A 27,414-nucleotide genomic window follows, 5' to 3' on the forward strand; every position below is an offset into this window, starting at 1 on the left:
CACGGAGAGACCGTCGGGGGCCGCCGCGGCCCCAGGCCCCGCCCCCTGCGGCTCCAGGCCCCGCCCCCTGACGGTCCCCGGACCCAGGCCCAGGTGCCCCGCAGCCCCTCAGTGCCCGGCTGGGAGGAGCCGGTTCCGCCCCGCCCCCAGCTCAGGACTTCCGGCCTTTTGGCTGCGGGGAGTCCGCTCTAGCCCCATGTTCTTTGGCTCTATGGTGCCCGGCTGTTGCGCACGTGAGGGACAGACTGAGCAGGTCGGGAGTGAGGGGGGGACGGCTGGGGGGGGGGGAAGGGCTGGGCTAGGAGGGGCTGCGGGTCGGGAGTGAGGGAGGGAGCCCAGGGCTGGGCTAGGAGGGGCTGTGGGTCGGGAATGAGGGAAGGAGCCCAGGGCTGGGCTAGCAGGGGTTGCGGGTCGGGAGTGAGGGAGGGAGCCCAGGGCTGGGCTAGCAGAGGCTGCGGGTCAGGAGTGAGGGAGGGAGCCCAGGGCTGGGCTAGCAGGGGCTGTGGGTCGGGAGTGAGGGAGGGAGCCCAGGGCTGGGCTAGCAGGGGCTGCGGGTCGGGAATGAGGGAGGGAGCCCAGGGCTGGGCTAGGAGGGGCTGCGGGTCAGGAATGAGGGAGGGAGCCCAGGGCTGGGCTAGCAGGGGCTGCGGGTCGGGAGTGAGGGAGGGAGCCCAGGGCTGGGCTAGGAGGGGCTGCGGGTCAGGAGTGAGGGAGGGAGCCCAGGGCTGGGCTAGCAGGGGCTGCGGGTCAGGAGTGAGGGAGGGAGCCCAGGGCTGGGCTAGCAGGGGCTGCGGGTCAGGAGTGAGGGAAGGAGCCCAGGGCTGGGCTAGCAGGGGCTGTGGGTCGGAATGAGGGAGGGAGCCCAGGGCTGGGCTAGCAGGGGCTGTGGGTCGGGAGTGAGGGAGGGAGCCCAGGGCTGGGCTAGGAGGGGCTGCGGGTCGGGAGTGAGCCCAGGGCTGGGCTAGGAGGGGCTGCGGGTCAGGAATGAGGGAGGGAGCCCAGGGCTGGGCTAGCAGGGGTTGCGGGTCAGGAGTGAGGGAGGGAGCCCAGGGCTGGACTAGCAGGGGCTGCGGGTCAGGAGTGAGGGAGGGAGCCCAGGGCTGGGCTAGGAGAGGCTGCGGGTCAGGAGTGAGTGAGGGAGCCCAGGGCTGGGCTGGCAGGGGCTGCGGGTCGGGAGTGAGGGAAGGAGCCCAGGGCTGGGCTAGCAGGGGCTGTGGGTCGGGAGTGAGGGAGGGAGCCCAGGGCTGGGCTAACAGGGGCTGCGGGTCGGGAATGAGGGAGGGAGCCCAGGGCTGGGCTAGGAGGGGCTGCGGGTCGGGAATGAGGGAGGGAGCCCAGGGCTGGGCTAGCAGGGGCTGCGGGTCGGGAATGAGGGAGGGAGCCCAGGGCTGGGCTAGGAGGGGCTGCAGGTCGGGAGTGAGGGAGGGAGCCCAGGGCTGGGCTAGCAGGGGCTGCGGGATCGGGAGTGAGGGAGGGAGCCCAGGGCTGGGCTAGGAGGGGCTGCGGGTCAGGAGTGAGGGAAGGAGCCCAGGGCTGGGCTAGGAGGGGCTGCGGGTCGGGAAGTGAGGGAAGGAGCCCAGGGCTGGGCTAGGAGGGGCTGCGGGTCGGGAATGAGGGAGGGAGCCCAGGGCTGGGCTAGGAGGGGCTGCGGGTCAGGAGTGAGGGAAGGAGCCCAGGGCTGGGCTAGCAGGGGCTGTGGGTCGGGAGTGAGGGAAGGAGCCCAGGGCTGGGCTAGCAGGGGCTGCGGGTCAGGAGTGAGGGAAGGAGCCCAGGGCTGGGCTAGCAGGGGCTGTGGGTCGGGAGTGAGGGAAGGAGCCCAGGGCTGGGCTAGCAGGGGCTGTGGGTCGGGAGTGAGGGAGGGAGCCCAGGGCTGGGCTAGCAGGGGCTGTGGGTTGGGAGTGTGGGGCACAGGCCGTGCGGGGGGGTGGGCAGGGCTGGGCTAGCAGGGGCTGTGGGTCGGGAGTGAGAGAAGGAGCCCAGGGCTGGGCTAGGAGGGGCTGCGGGTCAGGAGTGAGGGAGGGAGCCCGGGCTGGGCTAGGAAGGGCTGCGGGTCGGGAGTGTGGGGCACAGGCCATGTGGATGGGGTGGGGGTGGGCAGGGCTGGGCTAGCAGGGGCTGCGGGTCGGGAGTGAGTGAGGGAGCCCAGGGCTGGGCTAGGAGAGGCTGCGGGTCAGGAATGAGGGAGGGAGCCCAGGGCTGGGCTAGGAGGGGCTGCGGGTCAGGAGTGAGGGAAGGAGCCCAGGGCTGGGCTAAGCAGGGGCTGCGGGTCGGGAAGTGAGGGAGGGAGCCCAGGGCTGGGCTAGGAGGGGCTGCGGGTCAGGAGTGAGGGAAGGAGCCCAGGGCTGGGCTAGCAGGGGCTGCGGGTCAGGAATGAGGGAGGGAGCCCAGGGCTGGGCTAGCAGGGGCTGCGGGTCAGGAATGAGGGAGGGAGCCCAGGGCTGGGCTAGCAGGGGCTGCGGGTCGGGAATGAGGGAGGGAGCCCAGGGCTGGGCTAGGAGGGGCTGCGGGTCAGGAGTGAGGGAGGGAGCCCAGGGCTGGGCTAGGAGAGGCTGCGGGTCGGGAATGAGGGAGGGAGCCCAGGGCTGGGCTAGGAGGGGCTGTGGGTCGGGAATGAGGGAGGGAGCCCAGGGCTGGGCTAGCAGGGGCTGTGGGTCGGGAGTGAGGGAAGGAGCCCAGGGCTGGGCTAGCAGGGGCTGCGGGTCGGGAGTGAGGGAGGGAGCCCAGGGCTGGACTAGCAGGGGCTGTGGGTCGGGAGTGAGGGAGGGAGCCCAGGGCTGGGCTAGCAGGGGCTGCGGGATCGGGAGTGAGGGAGGGAGCCAGGGCTGGGCTAGGAGGAGCGGCGGGTCAGGAGTGAGGGAGGGAGCCCAGGGCTGGGCTAGCAGGGGTTGCGGGTCAGGAGTGAGGGAGGGAGCCCAGGGCTGGACTAGCAGGGGCTGCGGGTCAGGAGTGAGGGAGGGAGCCCAGGGCTGGGCTAGCAGGGGCTGTGGGTCGGGAGTGAGGGAGGGAGCCCAGGGCTGGGCTAACAGGGGCTGCGGGTCGGGAATGAGGGAGGGAGCCCAGGGCTGGGCTAGGAGGGGCTGCGGGTCAGGAGTGAGGGAAGGAGCCCAGGGCTGGGCTAGCAGGGGCTGCGGGTCGGGAATGAGGGAGGGAGCCCAGGGCTGGGCTAGGAGGGGCTGCAGGTCGGGAGTGAGGGAGGGAGCCCAGGGCTGGGCTAGCAGGGGCTGCGGGTCGGGAGTGAGGGAGGGAGCCCAGGGCTGGGCTAGGAGGGGCTGCGGGTCAGGAGTGAGGGAAGGAGCCCAGGGCTGGGCTAGGAGGGGCTGCGGGTCGGGAATGAGGGAAGGAGCCCAGGGCTGGGCTAGGAGGGGCTGCGGGTCGGGAATGAGGGAGGGAGCCCAGGGCTGGGCTAGCAGGGGCTGCGGGTCAGGAATGAGGGAGGGAGCCCAGGGCTGGGCTAGGAGGGGCTGCGGGTCGGGAATGAGGGAGGGAGCCCAGGGCTGGGCTAGGAGGGGCTGCGGGTCAGGAGTGAGGGAGGGAGCCCAGGGCTGGACTAGCAGGGGCTGCGGGTCAGGAATGAGGGAGGGAGCCCAGGGCTGGGCTAGCAGGGGCTGCGGGTCAGGAGTGAGGGAAGGAGCCCAGGGCTGGGCTAGCAGGGGCTGCGGGTCAGGAGTGAGGGAGGGAGCCCAGGGCTGGGCTAGCAGGGGCTGCGGGTCAGGAGTGAGGGAGGGAGCCCAGGGCTGGACTAGCAGGGGCTGCGGGTCAGGAGTGAGGGAGGGAGCCCAGGGCTGGGCTAGCAGGGGCTGTGGGTCAGGAGTGAGGGAGTGAGCCCAGGCTGGGCTAGGAGAGGCTGCGGGTCGGGAATGAGGGAGGGAGCCCAGGGCTGGGCTAGGAGGGGCTGCGGGTCGGGAGTGAGGGAAGGAGCCCAGGGCTGGGCTAGCAGGGGCTGCGGGTCAGGAGTGAGGGAGGGAGCCCAGGGCTGGGCTAGCAGGGGCTGTGGGTCGGGAGTGGGGGGCACCGGCAGGGCTGGGGGGAACCCAGGGCTGGGCTGGCAGGGGCTGCGGGTCAGGAATGAGGGAGGGAGCCCAGGGCTGGGCTAGGAGGGGCTGCGGGTCCGGACGGAGGGAAGGAGCCCAGGGCTGGGCTAGGAGGGGCTGCGGGTCGGGAGTGAGGGAGGGAGCCCAGGGCTGGGCTAGGAGGGGCTGCGGGTCAGGAGTGAGGGAGGGAGCCCAGGGCTGGGCTAGCAGGGGCTGCGGGATCGGGAATGAGGGAGGGAGCCCAGGGCTGGGCTAGCAGGGGCTGTGGGTCGGGAGTGAGGGAGGGAGCCCAGGGCTGGGCTAGCAGGGGCTGCGGGATCGGGAATGAGGGAGGGAGCCCAGGGCTGGGCTAGGAGGGGCTGCGGGTCAGGAGTGAGGGAGGGAGCCCAGGGCTGGGCTAGCAGGGGCTGCGGGTCAGGAGTGAGGGAGGGAGCCCAGGGCTGGGCTAGCAGGGGCTGTGGGTCGGGAGTGAGGGAGGGAGCCCAGGGCTGGGCTAGCAGGGGCTGCGGGATCGGGAGTGAGGGAGGGAGCCCAGGGCTGGGCTAGGAGGAGCGGCGGGTCAGGAGTGAGGGAGGGAGCCCAGGGCTGGGCTAGCAGGGGCTGCGGGTCAGGAGTGAGGGAGGGAGCCCAGGGCTGGACTAGCAGGGGCTGCGGGTCAGGAGTGAGGGAGGGAGCCCAGGGCTGGGCTAGCAGGGGCTGTGGGTCGGGAGTGAGGGAGGGAGCCCAGGGCTGGGCTAACAGGGGCTGCGGGTCGGGAATGAGGGAGGGAGCCCAGGGCTGGGCTAGGAGGGGCTGCGGGTCAGGAGTGAGGGAAGGAGCCCAGGGCTGGGCTAGCAGGGGCTGTGGGTCGGGAATGAGGGAGGGAGCCCAGGGCTGGGCTAGCAGGGGCTGTGGGTCGGGAGTGAGAGAAGGAGCCCAGGGCTGGGCTAGCAGGGGCTGTGGGTCGGGAGTGAGGGAGGGAGCCCAGGGCTGGGCTAACAGGGGCTGCGGGTCGGGAATGAGGGAGGGAGCCCAGGGCTGGGCTAGCAGGGGCTGTGGGTCGGGAGTGAGGGAGGGAGCCCAGGGCTGGGCTAGCAGGGGCTGCGGGTCAGGAATGAGGGAGGGAGCCCAGGGCTGGGCTAGCAGGGGCTGTGGGTCGGGAGTGAGAGAAGGAGCCCAGGGCTGGGCTAGGAGGGGCTGCGGGTCAGGAGTGAGGGAGGGAGCCCAGGGCTGGGCTAGGAGGGGCTGCGGGTCAGGAGTGAGGGAGGGAGCCCAGGGCTGGGCTAGCCGGGGGCTGCGGGTCGGGAGTGAGCGGCACCGGCAGAGCTGGGGGGGGAGGGCTGGGCTAGCAGGGGCTGTGGGTCAGGAGTGAGGGGCACCGGCAGAGCTGGGGGGGGGAAGGGCTGGGCTAGCAGGGGCTGCGGGTCGGGAGTGAGGGAACTAATTTAATGCACCCTGGTTCCAGGGTGTGAGATTTCCGGTTGGTGCAATCCCAATCACCTGGATAAACCTTAATAAATCGGTTTAACACCTTTGGTCCATTGTATTTAAAATGTGACTGTGTATGTGGAGACCCTTGGAGGGGGTGAAGGGTGGCCCCTGGCAGAGCTGGGCTTGTCAGCGAGCGCGTAGGTTCTTGGAGGGTCGTGGGGTGACCTGCAAAGGAAAGAGCTGGGGTCTCCCCTCGCTGCTGACAGTCGCTCTGTGCCCAGCAGTCTGTCGCTGGGAATCGCAGGGATCCGGGCAGCCTGCGCAGGCTGGGGAGATGCGGGTCTTGCCCACAAAACGCAGCGGCTGGGAGCTGCTGGGGCACTGGAGCTTTTGGCCCTGACACTCCAGAGAAATGCGGTTTGGAGGCCTCACCACTGTTCTTCTGTTCTAGGCCAGTGGGAGCCGCCTGGAGAGACAGCCGGGTTCCTGGCAGCGGTGCCATGTTTGACGAAGGGGGGTGGAACAAGGAGGATGGCGGGGAGGCTCTCAGCCAGGCTATCCTGCACCCTCAGCGATGCCCTGCCCAGCACTGCCCCCAGGTGAGTCCCTCCAGAGACATGGACTCACCTGGCAGTCAGCATGGGCCGTGGTGCAGGCAGGGGGCTGGAGCTGACGGGGGTAAGCTCCGTGGGCAGGCGAGAGGCACGCCTTTTGCCTCAGGTGGGGGTGGGAGCAGCGTGGACCCCTTGGGCTCCCATAGCTCTGGGGGCAGCACTGATGCCCCTGCTATCTCCAGGCTCCCAGAGGCTCCTTGCAAAAGCAGCGCAGACGGCTCCTCATGACCCTGCAGCGCCTGGAGGCCTCAAGCTGCGCGAAGCCTCCTCAGAGCCCCGGGCCCCTGTCTGGGGACAGCGAATCTGAGTCTGACTCTGCGGACCAGGCGGGGAGAAAACAGCCCAGGAAACAGAGACGGGGCCTGAAACCCAGAGCTGCCTCCTCCCCCCATATCGCCCCAAGCGGCTCCGGCGCTCCCCAGGCAGGGCCAGGGCCGGAGCCGGAGCCAGCTGGCAGGAGACGGAGGAAAGGTACGGAGTGGGCCGGCACAGCTCCCCTCCCAGAGGGACTGCAGAGTCAGGGCAGGGGGGCGGGTTTCCGTGTTGACTCTCAGGAGCTTCCTGCAGGGAGATGCACCCGCCTGGGCCACTTCTCAGGAGGTGGGAGTGACTGACGCTGGGCATGGGGTTTGCAGGCAGGCCTGCATGGAGCAAGCCAGCCCTGGAGCAGGAGGGCTGGATGGACTCTCCCTTGAATCCCTTGACCTGTGTGCACTGAGTGGGTGTCTCATACCAAGGCCAGGCCTCCCAGGCTCATCCTGGTGTTGCTATGTCGCTCGGGGGTGAAAAGTCCAGGCAGAGAGACCGACGTGACCCCTGTGTAGGCAGCACTGACGGGGAGACGGCTGCTCCCCTCAGGGAGGCAGGCTGAGTGCGTTCTCAAAGCATCCTCACCAGAGCTAAGTGACGTGGGGGCCGCTGGGCCAATGCAGCGGTTAAGCGTCGACCTGCCTGTCTCTCCCCCTAGACTGTGCAGCAGAGGCCCCCGGGGACAAAGCACACACGCCCAACAAAGAGCCGCCAAGCCGGGGCGCAGCCACTGGGGGACCTGGTCCAGTGCTGAGCAGGAAGCAGTGGAGGAACAAACAGAAGAATAAAAGGCGACAGAAGAACAAGTTCAAAGCAGGCGTGGGGAAGGATGTGGGGCAGAGCCTGGGCAGGGGGCAGGATGTGGAGCAGAGGACCTCGGCACTGCCCCCGTTGGAGCTCTCGGGGGCGCTGCGGGCCCGGATGGAGGAGCGGCTCCAGTCAGCCCGTTTCCGCTACATCAACCAGCAGCTCTATACGTCCAGCAGCCAGGAGGCAGCTCGGCTCTTCCAGCACGACCCTGCTGCCTTCGCCATCTATCACCGCGGCTTCACCCGGCAGGTGGGGCGCTGGCCCGAGAATCCGGTTCACCGCATTATCCAGTACCTGCGGGGGCGGTGAGTGCAGGGGCCGGGCTGGTGCTGCTGGGGGACCTCTGGCCCAGCATAGGGGTGGGGCATGGCTGAGCCCTGGCGGGGTCCGTGGCCTGGCACCCACTCTCTGCTGCCCCCTCAGGCCGGCCTCGCTGGTGGTAGCAGATTTTGGATGCGGTGACTGCAAGATTGCGACCAGCGTCAGGAACAAGGTTCACTCGTTTGACCTGGTGGCTCTGAGTCCACGTGTCACTGTGTGCGACATGGCCAAGGTAGGGGAGATGGGCGGGGGGTACCGGGCGGGGGCGCTGAGGCTGGGTATGGGCCTGCAGGGAGCAGGTACAGGTGTATGTGTGGGGGGTCTCCCTGTGTTACGTTCCCACTGGGGCTCATGCTGCTGGGTGGCCCTACAGGTGCCGCTGGCAGACGAGTCTGTGGATGTCACCGTGTTCTGTCTGGCGCTGATGGGCACCAATCTGCGGGAGATCCTGGAAGAGGCCAACCGGGTGCTGAGGCCAGGGTAATGGGGACCTGGGATAACCTGGGGGAGCTGCGTGGCAGCACAACGCTGAGGGGTGGAGGCATAAAGCAGGAGTGTGAGGCGTGGCCGTGAGGCATCAGGGCACAAACCCAGGCGAGCGCGTCTCTGACAGATGGGCCTTGCCCCCCAAATCACTGAAGGGCACCAAGAGGGCAGCGTGTTGCTGGGAGACCTTCCCCACCCCTCAGGGAAGGGGCTTGAAAACTGGTCTCCCAGACCGACAGAAGTGGGTCCAATAAAAGTTCCTGACGTCCTGGGACTGACAGCCGCAGCTCTCCGCATGCAGCAGTAGTCGGGTTACTCCTCAGCCAGTCACCTACCCCAGGTCAGCTGCTCTTTGGGTTTCACGCCAAAGAAAATGCTCATAGCCAGTCCTGGGATAGACTCTCTTCAGAGGTTGGAGCAGCCAGCCAGATGCAGGAATGTATTACAGGCCTCTGTAACCAGCATTAAATTAATGCAGCATTGAATTAATTAACCAGCATTGAATTAAAGCTATAGCAATAGACAAGACTTGTTTGCTAACATCCCAAGACCTGAGCAAACATCTCCCCTTCTACCTCTAACAATGCGGCTGCATTTCAAAGCTCTGTTCACTTACAGATCTTCCTAACAAGTCTTTAAAGTTTGGCCCTGGGTCAGGTTAGTCTGTGAGTTAATTAACTTTTTCTGACCCTATGTCACCTTTCAATGAGATGTTACTGTATATTACACTCATAACTCAGAGGGAGGGGCGGAGGGGAGCTGTGCAGAGCAGGCATTGTCGGGGATGCGGGCAGTGGCTCGAGAAACCAGCCCTCACCTGACATCTCCCCAGGGGCATGCTGAAGGTGGCAGAGGTTGCCAGCCGCTTTGCAGACATCCGGGCCTTTGTGAGTGCCGTGACTCAGCTGGGCTTTCAGATTGTCTCCAAGGTGCGTCCTACTCCTTCTCCCCATGCTGCGGGCAGGATGGGGCCCCAGAGGCGTGGACTGCTGTGGGCAGGGTGGGCCTGCCTCTGCCTCTGAGCTGCTGCTGTTGCCGCCCCCAGGACAAGATAGGGCAGGGCAGCTCGCAGGGTTGCTCTTGGCCTGTGTCTGGCTAGAAGGCCCCCTGGCAGGGCTGGGCTGTAGTGCCAGGTGCAAGGGAGGGGAGAGATGGTGGTGGCAGGTGCAGGGGGAGTCTGGGGGCTGGCAAGGAGCAGGCATGGGGGCGTAAGATGGGCTGGGGGGTGCGGTAGAGAGGTGTGGGGGAGGGATGGTAGGAGCCAGTGGGTGGATGGCAGCTGTGTGGGGGGGGGGCTGGTCTAGCTCCCATCAGCTGTTTCTCCCCTTGCAGGACCTGGACAATCCCTTTTTCTACATGTTTGATTTCTCCAAGACGGGGCCCCCCCGGGCTCGGGGGAAGCTTCCGGGCCTGGTGCTGAGACCCTGCCTCTATAAGAAGCGCTGAGTGGCCCCTCAGCTGGTGTCTGCCCTGGAAGCCCTGCTCCTGCACCCAGCCCCAGCCTGGGGGCCCTGCACGCAGCACTGCCTTGCCCCTGCCTCGGGGCCCTGCCCCTGCTGTGCCCTGGGGGCCCTGCACGCAGCCCTGCCCTTCCCCTGCCTGGGGGCCCCACCCCTGCTCTGCACTGGGGGCCCTGCACCCAGCCCCGTCCTGCCTCTGCCTGGGGGCCCTGCCCCCACCCCCACCCCTGCTCTGTCCTGGGGGCCCTGCACCCAGCCCTGCCCTTCCCCTGCCTGGGGGCCTGTCCTGGGGGCCCTGCCCCTGCCCCCACCCACAGCCCCGCTCTGTCCTGGGGGCCCTGCCCCCACCCCCACCCCTGCTCTGTCCTGGGGGCCCTGCACCCAGCCCTGCCCTTCCCCTGCCTGGGGGCCTGTCCTGGGGCCCTGCCCTTGCCCCCACCCACAGCCCCGCTCTGTCCTGGGGGCCCTGCCCCCACCCACAGCCCCGCTCTGTCCTGGGGGCCCTGCACCCAGCCCTGCCCTTCCCCTGCCTGGGGGCCTGTCCTGGGGGCCCTGCCCCTGCCCCCACCCACAGCCCCGCTCTGTCCTGGAGGCCCTGCCCCCACCCCCACCCCTGCTCTGCCCTGGGGACCCTGCACCCAGCCCTGCCCTTCCCCTGCCTGGGGGCCTGTCCTGGGGCCCTGCCCCTGCCCCCACCCACAGCCCCGCTCTGTCCTGGGGGCCCTGCCCCCACCCACAGCCCCGCTCTGTCCTGGGGACCCTGCACCCAGCCCTGCCCTTCCCCTGCCTGGGGGCCTGTCCTGGGGCCCTGCCCCTGCCCCCACCCACAGCCCCGCTCTGTCCTGGGGGCCCTGCCCCCACCCACAGCCCCGCTCTGTCCTGGGGACCCTGCACCCAGCCCTGCCCTTCCCCTGCCTGGGGGCCTGTCCTGGGGGCCCTGCCCCTGCCCCCACCCACAGCCCCGCTCTGTCCTGGAGGCCCTGCCCCCACCCACAGCCCTGCTCTGTCCTGGGGACCCTGCACCCAGCCCTGCCCTTCCCCTGCCTGGGGGCCTGTCCTGGGGCCCTGCCCCTGCCCCCACCCACAGCCCCACTCTGTCCTGGGGGCCCTGCCCCCACCCACAGCCCTGCTCTGTCCTGGGGGCCCTGCCCCTGCCCCCACCCACAGCCCCCCTCTGTCCTGGGGGCCCTACCCCCACCCCCACCCCTGGTCTGTCCTGGGGGCCCTGCACCCAGCCCTGCCCTTCCCCTGCCTGGGGGCCTGTCCTGGGGGCCCTGCCCCTGCCCTCACCCACAGCCCCGCTCTGTCCTGGAGGCCCTGCCCCCACCCACAGCCCCGCTCTGTCCTGGGGACCCTGCACCCAGCCCTGCCCTTCCCCTGCCTGGGGGCCTGTCCTGGGGGCCCTGCCCCTGCCCCCACCCACAGCCCCGCTCTGTCCTGGGGGCCCTGCCCCCACCCACAGCCCCGCTCTGTCCTGGGGACCCTGCACCCAGCCCTGCCCTTCCCCTGCCTGGGGGCCTGTCCTGGGGCCCTGCCCCTGCCCCCACCCACAGCCCCGCTTTGTCCTGGGGGCCCTGCCCCCACCCCCACCCCTGCTCTGTCCTGGAGGCCCTGCCCCCACCCACAGCCCCGCTCTGTCCTGGGGACCCTGCACCCAGCCCTGCCCTTCCCCTGCCTGGGGGCCTGTCCTGGGGCCCTGCCCCTGCCCCCACCCACAGCCCCGCTCTGTCCTGGGGGCCCTGCCCCCACCCACAGCCCCGCTCTGTCCTGGGGACCCTGCACCCAGCCCTGCCCTTCCCCTGCCTGGGGGCCTGTCCTGGGGCCCTGCCCCTGCCCCCACCCACAGCCCCGCTCTGTCCTGGGGACCCTGCACCCAGCCCTGCCCTTCCCCTGCCTGGGGGCCTGTCCTGGGGGCCCTGCCCCTGCCCCCACCCACAGCCCTGCTCTGTCCTGGGGGCCCTGCCCCCACCCACAGCCCTGCTCTGTCCTGGGGACCCTGCACCCAGCCCTGCCCTTCCCCTGCCTGGGGGCCTGTCCTGGGGCCCTGCCCCTGCCCCCACCCACAGCCCCGCTCTGTCCTGGGGACCCTGCACCCAGCCCTGCCCTTCCCCTGCCTGGGGGCCTGTCCTGGGGGCCCTGCCCCTGCCCCCACCCACAGCCCCGCTCTGTCCTGGGGGCCCTGCCCCCACCCACAGCCCCGCTCTGTCCTGGGGACCCTGCACCCAGCCCTGCCCTTCCCCTGCCTGGGGGCCTGTCCTGGGGCCCTGCCCCTGCCCCCACCCACAGCCCCGCTTTGTCCTGGGGGCCCTGCCCCCACCCCCACCCCTGCTCTGTCCTGGAGGCCCTGCCCCCACCCACAGCCCCGCTCTGTCCTGGGGACCCTGCACCCAGCCCTGCCCTTCCCCTGCCTGGGGGCCTGTCCTGGGGCCCTGCCCCTGCCCCCACCCACAGCCCCGCTCTGTCCTGGGGACCCTGCACCCAGCCCTGCCCTTCCCCTGCCTGGGGGCCTGTCCTGGGGCCCTGCCCCTGCCCCCACCCACAGCCCCGCTCTGTCCTGGGGACCTTGCCCCACTGGGGGTCGGGGCGTGTTTAGTCTTCCGGACCCGGCTGGGGGGGGGCGGGGGGGCTGTGTCTCTCCCCCTGCGCCCCGGGCGGGCGTGTAACATCTTTTTTTTTTAATATCAATAAAGTTTTTGTTCGATCGCCTCGCGGTGCCTTGTGGGAATTGTAGTTCGGGGGGGGACACGGACGTGCCGGTTGCGCGCATGCCCAGGCTGGCCGGCGGCTGCTCCCTCCGCCGCCAGGGGCTGGCAGGGCGCGTGCGCAATCCGGGTGTCTGGCAGGGCGCGTGCGCAGTGCGGTCGGGCCTGCGGGGCCGCGGTGTTTCCTGTCCCGGGATGTCGGGTCCGGGGGGCCCGGGCCCCGGCGGGGGGAAGCTGGACATCAACCGCGCCGGGGTGTCGGAGCTGGAGGGGGCGCTGAGCGGCATCGGCCGGCGCCGGGCCCGGGGCATCGTGCGCAAGAGAGAGGTGCGGGGGGGGGGGATCGGGCTGAGTGGGGGGGAACGTGGGGCTGGGCCTAGGGAGCAGGGGCTGGGCGGAACGTGGGGCAGGGCATGGGCTGGGCGGGGGGTCCCGTGGGCCAGGGTGTGGCGACGGGGGGCTGGGGGGGACGTGGGGCGGGGTGTGGGGATCGGGCTGAGTGGGGGGGAATGTGGGGCAGAGCAGGGGCTGGGCAGGGGGGGAACATGGGGCTGGGCCTAGGGAGCAGGGGCTGGGCGGAACGTGGGGCAGAGCAGGGGCTGGGCGGGGGGTCCCGTGGGCCAGGGTGTGGCGAGGGGGGGCTGGGGGGGAGCGTAGGGCGGGGTGTGGGGATCGGGCTGAGTGGGGGGGAATGTGGGGCAGAGCAGGGGCTGGGCAGGGGGGAACATGGGGCTGGGTCTAGGGAGCAGGGGCTGGGCGGGGGGGAACATGGGGCTGGGCCTAGGGAGCAGGGGCTGGGCGGGGGGTCCCGTGGGCCAGGGTGTGGCGAGGGGGGGCTGGGGGGGAGCGTAGGGCGGGGTGTGGGGATCGGGCTGAGTGGGGGGGAATGTGGGGCAGAGCAGGGGCTGGGCAGGGGGGAACATGGGGCTGGGTCTAGGGAGCAGGGGCTGGGCGGGGGGGAACATGGGGCTGGGCCTAGGGAGCAGGGGCTGGGCGGGGGGTCCCGTGGGCCAGGGTGTGGCGAGCGGGGCCTGGGGGGGACGTGGGGCGGGGTGTGGGGATCAGGCTGAGTGGGGGGGAACATGGGGCTGGGTCTAGGGAGCAGGGGCTGGGCGGAACGTGGGGCAGGGCAGGGGCTGGGCAGGGGGGGAACGTGGGGCTGGGTCTAGGGAGCAGGGGCTGGGCGGAACGTGGGGCAGAGCAGGGGCTGGGCAGGGGGGTCCCGTTGGCCAAGGTGTGGCGAGGGGGGGACGTGGGGCGGGGTGTGGGGATCGGGCTGAGTGGGGGGGAATGTGGGGCAGAGCAGGGGGGAACATGGGGCTGGGTCTAGGGAGCAGGGGCTGGGCGGAACGTGGGGCTGGGCAGGGTATATTGTACAAGTCATGGACAGGTCACAGGCCGTACATTTTTGTTCACTGCCCCTGACCGATCCATGACTTTTACTAAAAGTACCTGTGACAAACCGTAGCCTTAGTTATGGGCCTTGAGTTCCCCTCTTGAGTTCCTCCCATCGTCCAGGGGCCCCACTGGTTGTTAGCAGCTTCCTGCTTCTGATGTTCTTACACATTGTTTGCTGTTACTTTTTGAGTCTTTGGCTGGTTGTTCTTCAGATTCTTTTTTGGCCTTCCTAATTATAGTTTTACACTTCACTTGCCAGAGTATATGCTCCTTTCTGTTTTCCTCACTAGGATTTAACTTCCACTTTTTGAAGGATGCTTTTGCCTCTCGCTGCTTCTTTTACTTTGTTGTTTAGCCACGGTGGCTCTTTTTGGGGATTTCACTTTTGACATTATACCTTTTAATTTCCATTTCACAAACCTCCTCACTGTCTGTAGTTCCCCTTTCTGAACTGTGGTGGACTTCTCTGGTGTCCTCCCCCTTCCCGGTCCTCAGGGATGGTTTTATTACAAAGCGGTTCAGCTGTATTCACCTCTTGGACCAGATCCTGTGCTCCACTTAGGACTAAATCAAGAATTCCCTCTCCTCTGGTGGGTTCCAGGACTAGCTGCTCCAAGAAGCATTCGTTTAAAGTGTCAAGAAACTTTATCTCTCCATCCCCATCCCGTCCTGAGGTGACATGTACCCAGTCAATATGGGGATAGTTGAAATCCCCCATTATTATTGAGTTTTTATTTTTTCTAGCCTCTCTAATCTCCCTGAGCATTTCACAGTCATTATCTCCATCCTGGCCAGGTGGTCTGTAATATATCCCTACTGCTATAGTCTTGCATGGAATTACTGTCTGTAAGGATTCTATGACACAATTTGGATATGAGCTCAGGTGCGGGTTTAAACTACTCTAGTTATAGCAGTCTAACCTCCCGTGTAGACACTCTTGTTCCAGTGTAAGAGAGCCTGTTTTCAACACTGATTTTGTCACCTAGGAAGTAGTTCAAGGTAAACTGAATAAAGCCACCTTTGTACTGGAATAAGAGTATCCCCATGGGTGTTTATACTGGTATAACTAGATCATCTGCACTGGTGCAACTGGTTAATCTTTCCTGTGCAGATAAGGCCTTAGGCTCCCCTCCCTGCTGCATGCTCATCCCCCTCTCAGAGGCTCCCAGAAATGTAGGGCAGTATCGACCTCGAGAGGTCATCTCGTCCAGCCCCTTGCACATCCTTAGTGTCTGCCAACGCTCTCAGCCATTCCCTGGGAGCTGTGGAAGGCCTGCTCTGCCTCTCTTCCTCCCACAGCTACTGTGGCTACATGGCCCTTCCGAAAGTCAGAGGGGCAGGTCGGAGATGGGCTGTGCTGGGATTTGGGTCTGATGTGCTGGGTGTGGAGAATGCACAGCAGAGAGCAGCAAGGTGGTGGGTGGGTAGGCTGGGGATGGGGGCTGAGTATTCGGGGAGGGTGGGGGGAAGCCAATGAGATTGAAGGATGGTCCTGACTGCTGAGGTTTGGAGCAGAGGGACTGACTGGGACAGGTGGGGAAGCTGTCATTGGAGGCGAGTGATCAGGGCTGCCCTGTGGGGTTTGGGGTCCCCAGTGGGACGCGGAAGGCTCTGTGTGGGGTTTGACTTCCCAGAGTGGGTGGGAGGCTGGCACGCCTTGGGGGCAGGTATGGTGGTTTGGCTGTGGGTGTGGGGAGAGCATGTGTATATACGAAGCTGGTGATGGTGGGAAGGCTGCCGGTGCCCCTGCCTGCTCTGCCAGTGCTCACCTCTCCTTGCGGGATGGCTTTCAGTGCCTGACTGGGATCGGCCCTGCTGTGCATGGGACCCCTCCATGGCCACCCTGGAGCTACTTTGGGCTTATGCTGCCATCACTGCAAATACAGCCTGACCACAGAGAGGCAATGTCCTCTGAAATCAGTGTGCAGTCCTCTCGCACCTGTACCTGGGGGCAGAGCTGGGGCCATGTGTGACCAGGCACAGTTTTAGCTGCATGGGCAGCATTACCACTGACACTCTCTGCCGTGCTTGGATCTCGCTTTGCAGCCTGCTGTGTATGTTTGAAAAGAGAACGACCTTAGAAAAACAAGTGTGGGCATGGGATTAACACTGTGGCGTGGTCGCACAGAATGACAAGAGGGGTTCGTTCCTGGGTGCTGCCAGGGGCCCGCTGTACGCTGCAGGGCTCAAAGACCCTGTAGCCAAGTGAGAACTGAGGGCTTGTCTACATCACAAAGTTGCAGCGCTGGTGAGGGGGTTACAGCGCTGCAACTTAGGAGGTGTACACATCTGCAGGGCATCACCAGCGCTGCAACTCCCTGTTTGCCGCGCTGGCCGTACTCCCGTTTTGTCTCGGGTGTAGAGGATCCAGCGCTGGTGATCCAGCGCTGGTAATCAAGTGTAGACACTTACCAGCGCTTTTCTTGACCTCCGTGGAATAAGCAGGTATCCCAGCATACCTGAGGAAGCGTCTGGTAATCAAGCAGGTCTCCTTCCCCGGTTTGCAGGGGGGTTCGGGGAACACGAGAGCAAACAGCGGCGAAGCTGGTCTCCTTTCCCGGTTTGCTCTCGCGTTCCCCGAACCCCCGTGCAAGCAGGTCTCCTTCCCTGCGGTTTGCAGGGGGGTTCGGGGAACGCGAGAGCAAACCGCGGCGAAGCTGGTCTCCTTCCCCGGTTTGCTCTCGCGTTCCCCGAATCCCCGAGCAAGCAGGTCTCCTTCCCTCCGGTTTGCTCTCGCGTTCCCCGAATCCCCGAGCAAGCAAGTCTCCTTCCCTGCGGTTTGCAGGGGGGTTCGGGGAACGCGAGAGCAAACCGCGGCGAAGCTGGTCTACTTCCCCGGTTTGCTCTCGCGTTCCCCGAACCTCCGTGCAAGCAGGTCTCCTTCCCTGCGGTTTGCAGGGGGGGTTGGGGAACGCGAGAGCAAACCGCGGCGAAGCTGGTCTACTTCCCCGGTTTGCTCTCGCGTTCCCCGAACCCCCCTTGAAGCCGCCCAACAGCGCTGCAGTGTGGCCACATCTAACACCACTTGCAGCGCTGGTTGCTGTAAGTGTGGCCACTCTGCAGCGCTGGCCCTATACAGCTGTACTAATACAGCTGTAACAACCAGCGCTGCAAAATTGTAGATGTAGACATACCCTGAGTTACAGGAATGATTGTTCACAGTGTCACACACAGTTGCTGAAAGAATAGGAGCTTTATCCTCTGTTCCGTGGGCGGGGAGCTCCCCCAGGGGCATGCTATTCCAGAACTGCCTGTGGGGGCGCTCCTGCCTCTGAAGCATTAGGGGCTTGCCCCAAGAGAGGCAGGAGGCTGGGCTGGATGGGTCCCTGGGTGGATCCTGGCCAACCACTCTTGTGGGGACAGACCTACTACCAGGAGACCCCAGCTGATGTCCCTCAGCTGTAGGAAAGGGCAAAGAGCCAGGCTTTATTGTCCCTCTAGCAGGGACCCTTCCTGTTTCAGTCCCTTCCAACCCTTGATCTCCAGTCTTGGTACCCTTGGGGCATTGGGGGTGGGGGGGGCAGCACCAGTGACAGGTGGTATTTGGCAATGAACAGCAAATCTGGGCTGCTGTCTGAGGGGTCAGCGAGGGACCTCTCTTAGCACAGCTTACCTGGCCAGTGGCCTCGTAGGCGGGAAGTCCCTACAGGCCAGGGCACAGTGGGTGAGCAGTGCAGAGGACATTGCCTGCAGCTGGTGAGCCAGCGCTGCTCAGCAGGTCCTTGCATTCCCTCTCTGGGTGGGGGAGGCTGAGGAGGGCTGGCAGTGGTGCTGGGCCAGGCTGTGCACCCTGGCTGGCAGGGCCTCACATGGCATGCAGCTCTGGCTCCATTTGCTGTGGCTGGGACAGGTCATGTGAGTGGGAGGTTGCCTGCATAGATTGCCATGGAGGGGGCTTCCTTGGCTGTCAGCGTAGGGAGCCCCTGGCCCAGTCCCTGCTCGTTCCTGGCAGAGCCAACCTTGAAGGCAGATTCTGTTCCGAGCTAGCCCCTGGTGGAGCAGTTTATAGATCTGGGCTGGCTTGTGCTGGCTCTGGGGTTGTGCCCCCTGACTCTGTGCGTGGCGGGGGGGCGGGACAGAGGGAAGGAAGGGACCATGCAGGCCATGGATCCTCCTACCATGGTGACACCAGAACAAGGAATTTGCAGCATGCTCCTCACTACGGTGCCCTCGGGCAGATGGTGCCCTCGTCTTCAGGGTATTGGGTACCACGAAGGACTCGGGGGCCTGTAGTCCCCCTCTGTCACTCTGTTTGTCCTGCCTGTGGACACCTGGTGGGGAAGGTACCCTCCTGCTCCCTCAGTGCCCTCTCCACAGAGACCATAGGCCTAGCCTACTGTGCGGCCAGGTGCAGGGCCATGGCATGGTGTGCAGAGAGCGGGGTCCCCAGCATGCAATGTGGCCCCAGTCCTGGTTCCAAGAGGCCTGTGTTCCTGGCATGCCATGCAGCCCATAGAGAGCCAGGCATGAGGGTTTGTGTGAGGCGCAGGTGCCCTGGGGTCAGAGCTTGGGCCTGTCTCCCTCACTTTCCCAGCGAAGATGCTTGCGCCTGAAAAGGGTGTTGGGGGGGTGTTCAAAGATGCTTGCATTACAAACTGTCTTGTCTGGGCGCCTGGACGGCACCTGTCAGCAACCAGCTGCCTAGAGACGAGCCGGCAGGGAGATTCCCCCTGTATCCTGGGAGTGTGTCCCCTCCCCAGGGCAGGTCTCTGTCTATCTGCGAAGTAGACACCTTCTTCCCCAGACCCCCTGGAGATCCCCTCTCCTCAGCTCCCTCTCTAGGCCTCTCTGCCGCTGGGTGCCTGCTGTGCTCAGTGTGGGCGGGGCTGGGGAAGGTGCTTGTATCCAGCAGGGCTCAGTGTGGGCCCCAGCCCGGAGGCTCTTTCCACTTCCCTTGAGGGGGTTGGTTCCTGTCCCCAGGAGTGGGAGGGGTAAGGGGGCAAAGAGACGTGGGGCAGAAGATCTGGAGTGGGGTCAGGGTCTTGTCAGGTAGAGAGACAAAATTCCTCTTCCCAGGTGTTTCAGCCCCTCCTGTGCCCACATCCCCACCCCAGTCCCAGCTCAGGGCCCCTCCCCCGGAGGTGTACACGGCTGGGCTTTTCTAGGCACTGTGAGGGCCAGGGAGGGTGTGGGTGTGGGTTCTGCAGGAGGGCAGCTGGGCATCAGGGCCTGTAACGATGCTGCCTCTGGCGGGACCCAACTGAGAGTATCAATTCAGGACAAATTGCTCAGAGCAGGCCAGTCACAGCCCCCGGCTGGGGGTCCTTTGCACATCAAGGCAAACCAAACCAGACAGACAGAGAGGACTTTGGTCTCACCCCACTGGCCAACCACAAATCACACAAGCAATTTCCTTAGACACTCCAGTTTTCCAGTATCACCACCAGTGCCACCCGTCCTGGGGATGAATGGTTATGAAAACCAACACCCCAGTAAAAGAAAAAAGGTTCTCTCGGTCCCAAAGGAACAAGGTCAATATACACATCAGATCTTACCCACAAATCACGCTGTTGCCAATCCTTTAGAATCTAAAATCTAAAGGTTTATTCATAAAAGGAAAAAGATAGAGATGAGAGCCAGAATTGGTTAAATAATAATAGGAGATATACCAATCTCCTAGAACTGGAAGGGACCTCGAAAGGTCATTGAGTCCAGCCCCCTGCCTTCACTAGCAGGCCCAAGTACTGATTTTTGCCCCAGATCCCTGAGTGGCCCCCTCAAGGATTGAGCTCACAACCCTGGGTTGAGCAGGCCAATGCTCAAACCACTGAGCTATCCCTCCCTCTGGAATCAATTACATACAGTAATGGCAAAGTTCTTGATTCAGCCTTGTATCAGTGATGGAGTAACCTGCAGGTTTAAATCAAGTCTCTGGAGAACATCCCCAGCTGGGATGGGTCATTCAGTCCTTTGCTCAGAGCTTCAGTTTGTAGCAAAGTCCCTCCAGAGGTAAGAAGCAGGACTGAAGACAAAATAGAGGAGATGTAGCAACTTTTTATAGTCTCTTGCCATGTGGCCTCTGCTTTCTTTGTCCCAAAGACAATCATTCCAGCACATGGCATGGAAAAACCTCAGAGTTCTGTCCACAGGCATGTCCCTGCATGCCTTGCTGAGTACAAGGGTATCTGCCTTCCCTCAATGGGTCTGTTGTGGTGTTGATGGTCTTTAATGGGCCATAAAGCAGGCTAGGCCGAGTTGACACCAAATTGTCTGGGGTGTCACCCAGAAGCACAGCACAAGTTTGAACTACAGACAGTCAAGAGCCAATACTCATAACTTTAAATACAAAAATGATACACACATACAGACAGCATAATCATAACCAGCAAACCATAAGCATGTCTTAGACACCTTACTTGATCTCCTTTGTGCAAGATTTGGTGCCACTACAGGGCCTTGGTTGCAACAATGATCTATACAGTCCCAGTTTGTGTCAATAACATCACAGGGCCAATGGATGACCAGGTGTGAGCTGAGCTGTGCTGGCTAGGGGTAATCAGGGTGACTGCAGGGGAATCTCTGGGGAGCACCCTGCAGAGAGAGGGCTCCAGCTGGGAATTATCTTCCTAGGAGGGACACAGAGAGCCCTGAGGGTGGGGGGACTCTGAGTCTGCCCTGGTGCAGGGCTGCCCAAGCTCTGCCCAACACCATGCTGAGTCCTGCATTTTCCCTGGCAGGAGCTGAAGGGCTTCAACTCGCTGGATGATCTGCTGCACGTCAAGGGCATCACCACCCGCATCCTGGAGCTGAACAGCCAGCGCATGACTTGCAGGCGGAGGCCGAGCAGCGAGGAGGCCCCTGGCAGGAGCCCTTGCCAACAGGGGCGTGATGCCCCTGTGCCTCAGGTAGGGAGTGACGGGCCATGGGTGCCCCTGGTTGCGGGTGGGTGTCCGTGGCTCTCTGAGTGGGAGGGGTCCAGCCATTATTGTAAAGGGAGGCAAATACCCAAGAAGAGATTATCTTAGACTTCGGGGGCGGGGGGGCGGGGGCAAGAAGGAGGAGGCACTGAAAGGTGCCAAGACCACAGATCCATCTGTAATATCCCTGCTAGCCTGCCAGGGACGTTACCTTCCTCTCTGATGTGGTGCCCCAAAGAGAGCGTGCCGCTGGCATTACCGGGTGGGGGGCCGAGCCACACTCTTTGGCAGCAGAGCGCATGGGCTGGCTCCCAGCCTGCCAGGTGCTGTGGCTTGTGAGTGTCCTGCCCCAGGCTGCTTCTGGCAGGGATGACCCACGGCAGCCTGTCCACCCTAGAGTCCCCATCCAGGGCTATGCTCTGGCTGCAGAGAGTGCTTCTGGCCCTAAGACCTGGCACTGCAGCACTGGCCCGAGAGCAGCTGTGCCCTGATTTCCCGAGGCTGGTGCCCAGACCAGACCCTGCCTAGGCTAGTGCACAGGGACAGGCGTGCCAGCTCTGTGCAGCAGCCTGCTCAGGCCTGGAGCAGTCTCAGCTGTGCAGTTGCTCTCTGATCCAGGCACCACTCCCCTGTGGGAGGCCAAGGAAACATTTCCCCAGAGCAGAAACAGCCCTTCCAGTCTGCCCTGTGAGATCCCGCGCCCCAGGGAGGGCAGGCTTGGCCGTCCATACTGGAGCCATCCTGCTGCCGCTCAGAGCAGCTCACAGAGAGTCTGCACCCAGCTGGCATCCCCCACCGCCTCGTTCTGGGAGCTCCCTGGGGTGACGTCTCCGCAGCCTGCTCCTGGTGCCCAGTGGGAAGAGAGGGTTCCAGCTGGGGCAGCCCCTGGTTGCTGTGCCAAGCGCTCCTTCACCCCAGAGCTGGCAGGCGGTGTTTGGGGTACACCAACGCTGACCTGGTGTTTGAGCCCCGGGGTTCAGCAATGGGAGCCTTGGCAGGCTTGGCCTTCCTCTGGAGGCAGCATGTTAGAAAAAGGGGCTGGGATCTTCATGTCCTGTGCCCTTTCCTCTCCCTGTGCAGGCACAGCTCTTTGAGCCCCACTGCATGCAGGAGCCCTGCAGCCTGCCCTTCTGGTACAGTGGGGTCCTGAGCTGCAGCACCTTCACCCTCCAGCTGCCGAAGTGAGGAGCAGGGTAATGGGCTGGGAACACCTACGTCCTTTCTCATGGTCAGTCTCTGTTAGCGCGCAGGGCAATGGGAATGGCCTCTCTGCCCTCCCATAGTCTGCCCGGTATTCGCATGGAGGAGCCTGCACTGAGCCAGAGATGGCAGCCAGACAGCAGAGCACGCCGGGCAGGCTGGGGGCGCTGCCGTAGTATATGCACTGAGAGGGCGGGGAGTAAGGGCAGATTCATAGATTCAGATCCAAAGGGGACTATTAAATAATCTGTTCTCCTGAGGCAAGAGGTCACAGTGGCATTCTGCACATGCGGAGCCAGAGGAGCAAGGGCAGGTTGTGAGGATCAGGAGGCATTCCATGCAGCTAGAAGTTTGAGATTGATAGCAAGTCCTCAGCATGATTTCTGCTGAAGAGATCTGTGAGAATCTAGCTCGGAGACAGGAATGGTGAGGTGTACAGGGCACACCTGTGGATGACTGCCCAGCCCAACCTGCAAGAAAATCCAGTGTGCCCACAAAGAGATCTCCAGCTGATTAAGGAAGACTGCTGCTCCTTTTGGGGAGTCAGGAGGGTTTTAAACCAATACTAGAAGGGGGGAGGGTAAAAAGAGGGAAGATCTGACCACTCAGCAGATGATAATGTAGAGAGCAAAGAACGCAAAGAGAAGAAAGGATTGAATTGTCTATATGCCAATATTGGGAGCCTGGAAACAAGTAAAAATAATTGGAATTGGTCATTCATGAGCATGAATTTGATCTAGGTGGTGTTATGGCAACTTGGTGGGACGTTAAAATCTATGGGACCAATAGAGAGAGGATGGGGTGACAATATCAAAAATGGCATTATCTGTTCCCAAATCATTGACAGCTAGAAAGAAAATTATCTTAAATGCTCATGGATCAATGTCCTAATAGATAAAGCACAAGATAGGATACTAGCCATGACTCTGAGAAAAAGTTGGAGGGGACATAGAAATATTAAATGGTAGAATCGGAAGGACCGTGAGAGGCCATCTGGTCCAGTCCCCTGCAGTCATGGCAGGATTAGACCATCCCTGACAGGTATTTGTCTAACCTGTTCTTAAAAATCTCCCATGGCAGAGATTCCACAACCTCCCTAGGCAATCTATTCCAGTGTTTAACTACCCTGACAGTTGTGAAGTTTTTCCTAATGTCCAACCTAAACCTCCTTTGCTGCAATTTAAGCCCATTTCTTCTTGTCCTATCATGAGAGGTTAAGAGAAATAATTTTTCTCCCTTCTTCTTGTAACAAGCTTTTATGTTCTTGAAAACTGTTACCATGTCCCCTCTTAATCTTCTCTTCTCCAGACCAAAGAAACCCAATTTTTTCATCTTCCCTCATAGGTCATGTTTTCTAGACCTTTAATCATTTTTGTTGCTCTTCTCTGGACTTTCTCCAATTTGTCCACATCTTTCCTGAAATGTGACGCCCAGAACTGAACACAGTTCTCCAGTTGGGGCTTAATCAGCACAGAGTAGAGCGGAAGAATGACTTCTCATCTCTAGCTTACAATACTCTGCTAATACATCCCAGAATAGTGTTTGCTTTTTTCACAACAGTGTTTCACTGTTTAGCTTGTGATCCACTCTGACCCCCAGATCCCTTTCTGCAGTGCTCCTTCCTAGGCAGTCATTTCCCATTTGGATGTGTGCAACTGATTGTTCCTTCCTAAGGGGAGTCCTTTGTATTTGTCCTTATTGAATTTAATCCTATTTACTTTAGATCATTTCTCCAGTTTGTCCAGATCATTTTGAATTTTAATGGTGTCCTCCAAAGCACTTTCAACCCCTTCCAGCTTGGTTTCAGCCGCAAACTTTATAGGTATGCTCTCTGTGCCATTATCTAAATCATTGATGGAGACACTGAGCAGAACCGGACCCAGAACTGCTACTGTGTGGTAAATAATCAGCTGAGCATGAGTTCCCATTGCAATGCTGCAGCCAGAAGGGCTGATGTGCTCCTTGGACGTGGAAACAGGAGAATACTATGTAAGAGTAAGAGGTTTTGTAACCAGCCACTCAAATATTGTGTCCAGTTCTGGTGCCCACAATTCACAAACATCCACTAGAATTACTGTAGGATTGGAAGTCCTGTCTTCTAGAGAGAGCACTCAGGATCTCACTCTGTTTGGCTTGATAAACAGCAGGTTAAGGGGTTGTGAGATAATGGGAATTTTCTGTAGTGTTTTTATGAGTCCTATGCGTGCCTCAGTTTCCCTTGTATGTTGCTTGGCTATCCAGTGGGTGGAGGGAAAGGATTAAGTTTGCTCTCAAGACAGATTAAGAGACAGGTGTGTGTGTTTCACCTCCCTGTCTGGGTGGAATTCAGTGTCATTAAGGACCTGGTTAAAACCAACCCAGAGCAACAAGAGGCCAGAGAGACAATGCAAGCGCCAGTGACTCCTGGATTTCCCTGCCTCTCAGCACGAATGCTGAGCAAGGGCCCCTGCTTGAGAACAAAAGACTGGGCAGTGTGAACTGTGGGGTAAGTGTGAGCTCTGGAAGAAGGCTGGGAGCTCTTTCACCTAGGAACTGATCAAGGAAGTCAGACTGAGCAGGAAGCTGGAGTCACTATGGCTTGGCTGGGCTCTGGGCTGACCAGGATCGTCTCTGTTTTGTATTTCTCTGTGCTGACCTAAGGGCTTCATGTGGTGTGGGCCAGATTGCTAATAAACCCAACTGTTTTGAAAACGAACGCAGCTTGAGTGTCACTGTAAATGCTAGTGCGATGCATTGATCCCTGCAGAGTGCGTGCGTGTTCTCTGCCAGGAGTCTGTCTCAGTGGGGCTTGCTGTTTCACACGCTGAGCTCTATCCAGCAACTCCCAGAGCTTCAGTCTCAGGAGGCAGTGACGCCACATGGCCTGAGCTGAAGGGAGAGTGAGACCCCTTGGCTCTGGCACATTGAAGGGCTTCCTCCTAAAAACTGGGGGGGTGTCAAGGTTTTTTCCCCCACTTTGAACTTTAGGGCACAAATATGGGGACCTGCATGGACACTTCTAATCCTAATTACTAGCTTAGATCTGGTAACACTGCCACCACCCAGAATTTTAGTGTCTGGGGCACTTTCTGTCCCCTCAAAACTTTCCCCTCCCTGGGTTGCCTTGAGGGACTTCTCCAAATCCCTGGTGAACACAGATCCAATCCCCTTGGATCTTAAAACAAGGAGAAATTAACCATCCCCTCCTTTCCCCCCACCAATCCCTGGTGAGTCCAGATCCAATTCCCTTGGATTTTAAAACAAGGAAAAATCAATTAGGTTCTTAAAAAGAAAAATTTTACCTTTTCTTTCTTTAATTAAAAGCTATCTCTGTAAAATCAGGATGGAAAATGCTTTACAGGGTCATCAGATTCCGATAGACCAGAGGGTCCCTCCCACCAGCCTTAGGTTCAAAGTTACAGCAAACAGAGGTAAAATCTTTTCAGCAAAAAGAAACATTTACAAGTTGAGAAAACAAACATAAGACTAATACACCTTGCCTGGCTAATTACTTACAAGTTTGAAACATGAGAGACTGATTCAGAAAGATTTGGAGAGCCTGGATTGATGTCCTGTCCCTCTCAGTCCCAAGAGCGAACAACAACAACACAAAGAGAACAAACAAAAGACTTCCCTCCACCCAGATTTGAAAGTATCTTGTCCCCCTATTGGTCCTCTGGTCAGGTGTCAGCCAGGTTTACTGAGCTTCTTAACCCTTTACAGGAAAAAAGAGACATTAACCCTTAACTATCTGTTTATGACATGCCCCCCAAATCACAGACAGAGTGGAACCACATTGGTGGTGATTTTTTTCCTAGAACTTTAGAATAAACAGATTAATAAAACACATGCACCTTTACGTATACTACTAATTATGTAAAACTACAAGACTTTTTACATTTTAAGGACAATTTTTAACCAGTGGATTTTGGGAAACTTTTATGGGAGAGTGCATTAGCTACTTTGTTAGAAGCTCCTGAAATGTGTTGAATTTTAAAATTAAAATTTTGGAGAGCAAAACTCCATCAAAGAAGTTTTTTGTTGTTTCCCTTGGCAGTATGAAGCCACTTTAGCGCAGCATGGTCGGTTTGTAGCTGGAAACGCCGTCCCCAAACGTATGGGTGTAGCTTTTCCAGGGCGTACACAATGGCATAGCATTCCTTTTCACTGACTGACCAGTGACTTTCCCTCTCAGACAGTTTCTTGCTGAGAAACACGACAGGATGGAATTCTTGATCCGTTGCTTCCTGCATTAAAACTGCTCCTATACCACGTTCAGACGCATCCGTGGTTACTAGGAATGGTTTGTCAAAGTCCGGGGCCCTTAGCACAGGGTCAGACATGAGCGTTGCCTTAAGCTGGGTAAAGGCCTTTTGACACTTATTAGTCCACTTAACTGCATTCGGCTGGGTCTTTTTGGTCAGGTCTGTTAGTGGGGCAGCGATTTGGCTGCAGTGTGGTACAAATCACCTGTAATAATATCTGGCCAAGCCTAAGAAGGATTGGACCTGTTTCTTTGACCTTGGGACAGGCCACTTTTGGATAGCATCCACCATGGCCTGTAGGGGGTTTATTGTTTCTTGACCCACGTGGTGTCCAAGGTAAGTCACTCTGTTTTGGCCTATTTGACACTATTTAGCCTTAACAGTTAGTCCTGTCTGCCTGATATGCTCAAAGACTTTTTCCAGGTGTTCCAGGTGTTCTGCCCATGAATCAGAAAAAATGGCCACATCATTGAGGTAGGCAACTGCATATTCTCCCAATCCTGCTAGGAGACCATCTACAAGTCTTTGGAAGATGGCGGGTGCATTTCGCAGCCCGAAAGGAAGCATATTAAATTCATACACCCCTGCATGGGTGATGAAGGCCGACCTTTCTTTCATGGGTTTATCTAGCGGTACTAGCCAGTACCCCTTGGTTAAGTCTAAAGTAGAGATGAACTGGGCACGTTCCAATTTTTTCAATAGCTCATCGGTACGTGACATTGGATAGTTGTCGGGACAAGTTACAGCATTTAGCTTACGGTAGTCCACACAGAAGTGTATTTTCCCATCTGGTTTGGGTACTAGAACCACTGGAGATGCTCATGCACTGTTAGAGGGATGGATTATACCCACCTGTAGCATGCTTTGGATTTCCTGTTTTATAGCAGCTTGGGCATGAGGAGACATCAGGTAGGGTGGGGTTCTAGTGGGTGAGCATTACCTGTGTCAATGGAGTGGTATGCCCGTTCAGTCCGTCCTGGGGTGGCTGAGAACATTGGAGCGAAGGTAGTGCACAGCTTCTTGATCTGCTGTCGCTGCAGATGTTCCAGGGTTTTGGAGAGGTTCACCTCTTCCACGCCACCGTCACTTTTTTCGTTGTAGTAGACACCATCAGGGCATTCAGCGTCATCTCCTCCCTGGGCTGTAAACTGACAAACCTTTAAGTCACTGGAATAAAAGGGCTTTAGAGAATTAACATGGTACACTTTAGGCTTTAGGGTTAAGGTGGGGAATGCTATGAGATATTTAACAGCTCCTAGGTGCTTTTGGACTGTGAATGGCCCTTTTCATGGCGCTTTCATTTTTATGGACCTGTTGCGCCTTCAAGACCGTAACCTGGTCCCCTACTTTGAAGGATCGCTCTCTGGTATGTCTATCATACCAGGCCTTTTGCTCTTTCTGAGCATCCTTTAGGTTTTCTTTAGCAAGGGCTAAAGAGTGTCGGAGGGTGCTTTGTAGGTTGCTTACAAAGTCTAGAATGTTAGTTCCTGGAGAAGGCATAAACCCCTCCCATTGCTGCTTCACCAACTTTAACGGCCCGTTAACCTCGTGGCCATACACAAGTTCAAATGG

General features: G+C 60.8%; 2 protein-coding genes across 3 annotated transcripts in view; both read left to right on the forward strand.

Annotated features, from left to right (window-relative positions):
- Positions 1-83: 83 nt before the first annotated feature.
- RRP8 (ribosomal RNA processing 8) lies at positions 84-9,539 on the forward strand. Its single transcript, XM_030546853.1, has 8 exons — positions 84-253; positions 5,893-6,040; positions 6,238-6,526; positions 7,023-7,479; positions 7,598-7,727; positions 7,869-7,975; positions 8,814-8,910; positions 9,314-9,539. Exons 2-8 carry the CDS (start codon positions 5,942-5,944, stop codon positions 9,425-9,427), a joined length of 1,293 nt encoding a protein of 430 aa, XP_030402713.1. The 5' UTR covers positions 84-253; positions 5,893-5,941; the 3' UTR covers positions 9,428-9,539.
- Positions 9,540-12,298: 2,759 nt separating this feature from the next.
- LOC115643023 (F-box/WD repeat-containing protein 7-like) overlaps positions 12,299-27,414 on the forward strand; it is a 62,188-nt gene continuing 47,072 nt past the window's right edge. For both annotated transcript variants that reach the window (XM_030546784.1, XM_030546785.1), the window contains exons 1-2: positions 12,299-12,470; positions 20,219-20,386. In XM_030546784.1, the coding sequence (XP_030402644.1) occupies positions 12,339-12,470; positions 20,219-20,386 (300 nt within the window). In that variant the 5' untranslated portion in view covers positions 12,299-12,338. The remainder of the gene's footprint in view (positions 12,471-20,218; positions 20,387-27,414) is intronic.

The sequence above is a fragment of the Gopherus evgoodei genome, unplaced genomic scaffold (assembly GCF_007399415.2).
Source record: "Gopherus evgoodei ecotype Sinaloan lineage unplaced genomic scaffold, rGopEvg1_v1.p scaffold_49_arrow_ctg1, whole genome shotgun sequence".
NCBI lineage: Eukaryota > Metazoa > Chordata > Testudines > Testudinidae > Gopherus > Gopherus evgoodei.

Bases quoted from the DNA above. Each gene is read 5' to 3' on its own strand.
- RRP8 (XM_030546853.1), top strand. From the start codon at position 5,942: ATGTTTGACGAAGGGGGGTGGAACAAGGAGGATGGCGGGGAGGCTCTC. The intron at 6,527-7,022 runs GTACGGAGTGGG...CTCTCCCCCTAG, and splicing joins TGGCAGGAGACGGAGGAAAG to ACTGTGCAGCAGAGGCCCCC. The intron at 7,976-8,813 runs GTAATGGGGACC...ACATCTCCCCAG, and splicing joins AACCGGGTGCTGAGGCCAGG to GGGCATGCTGAAGGTGGCAG.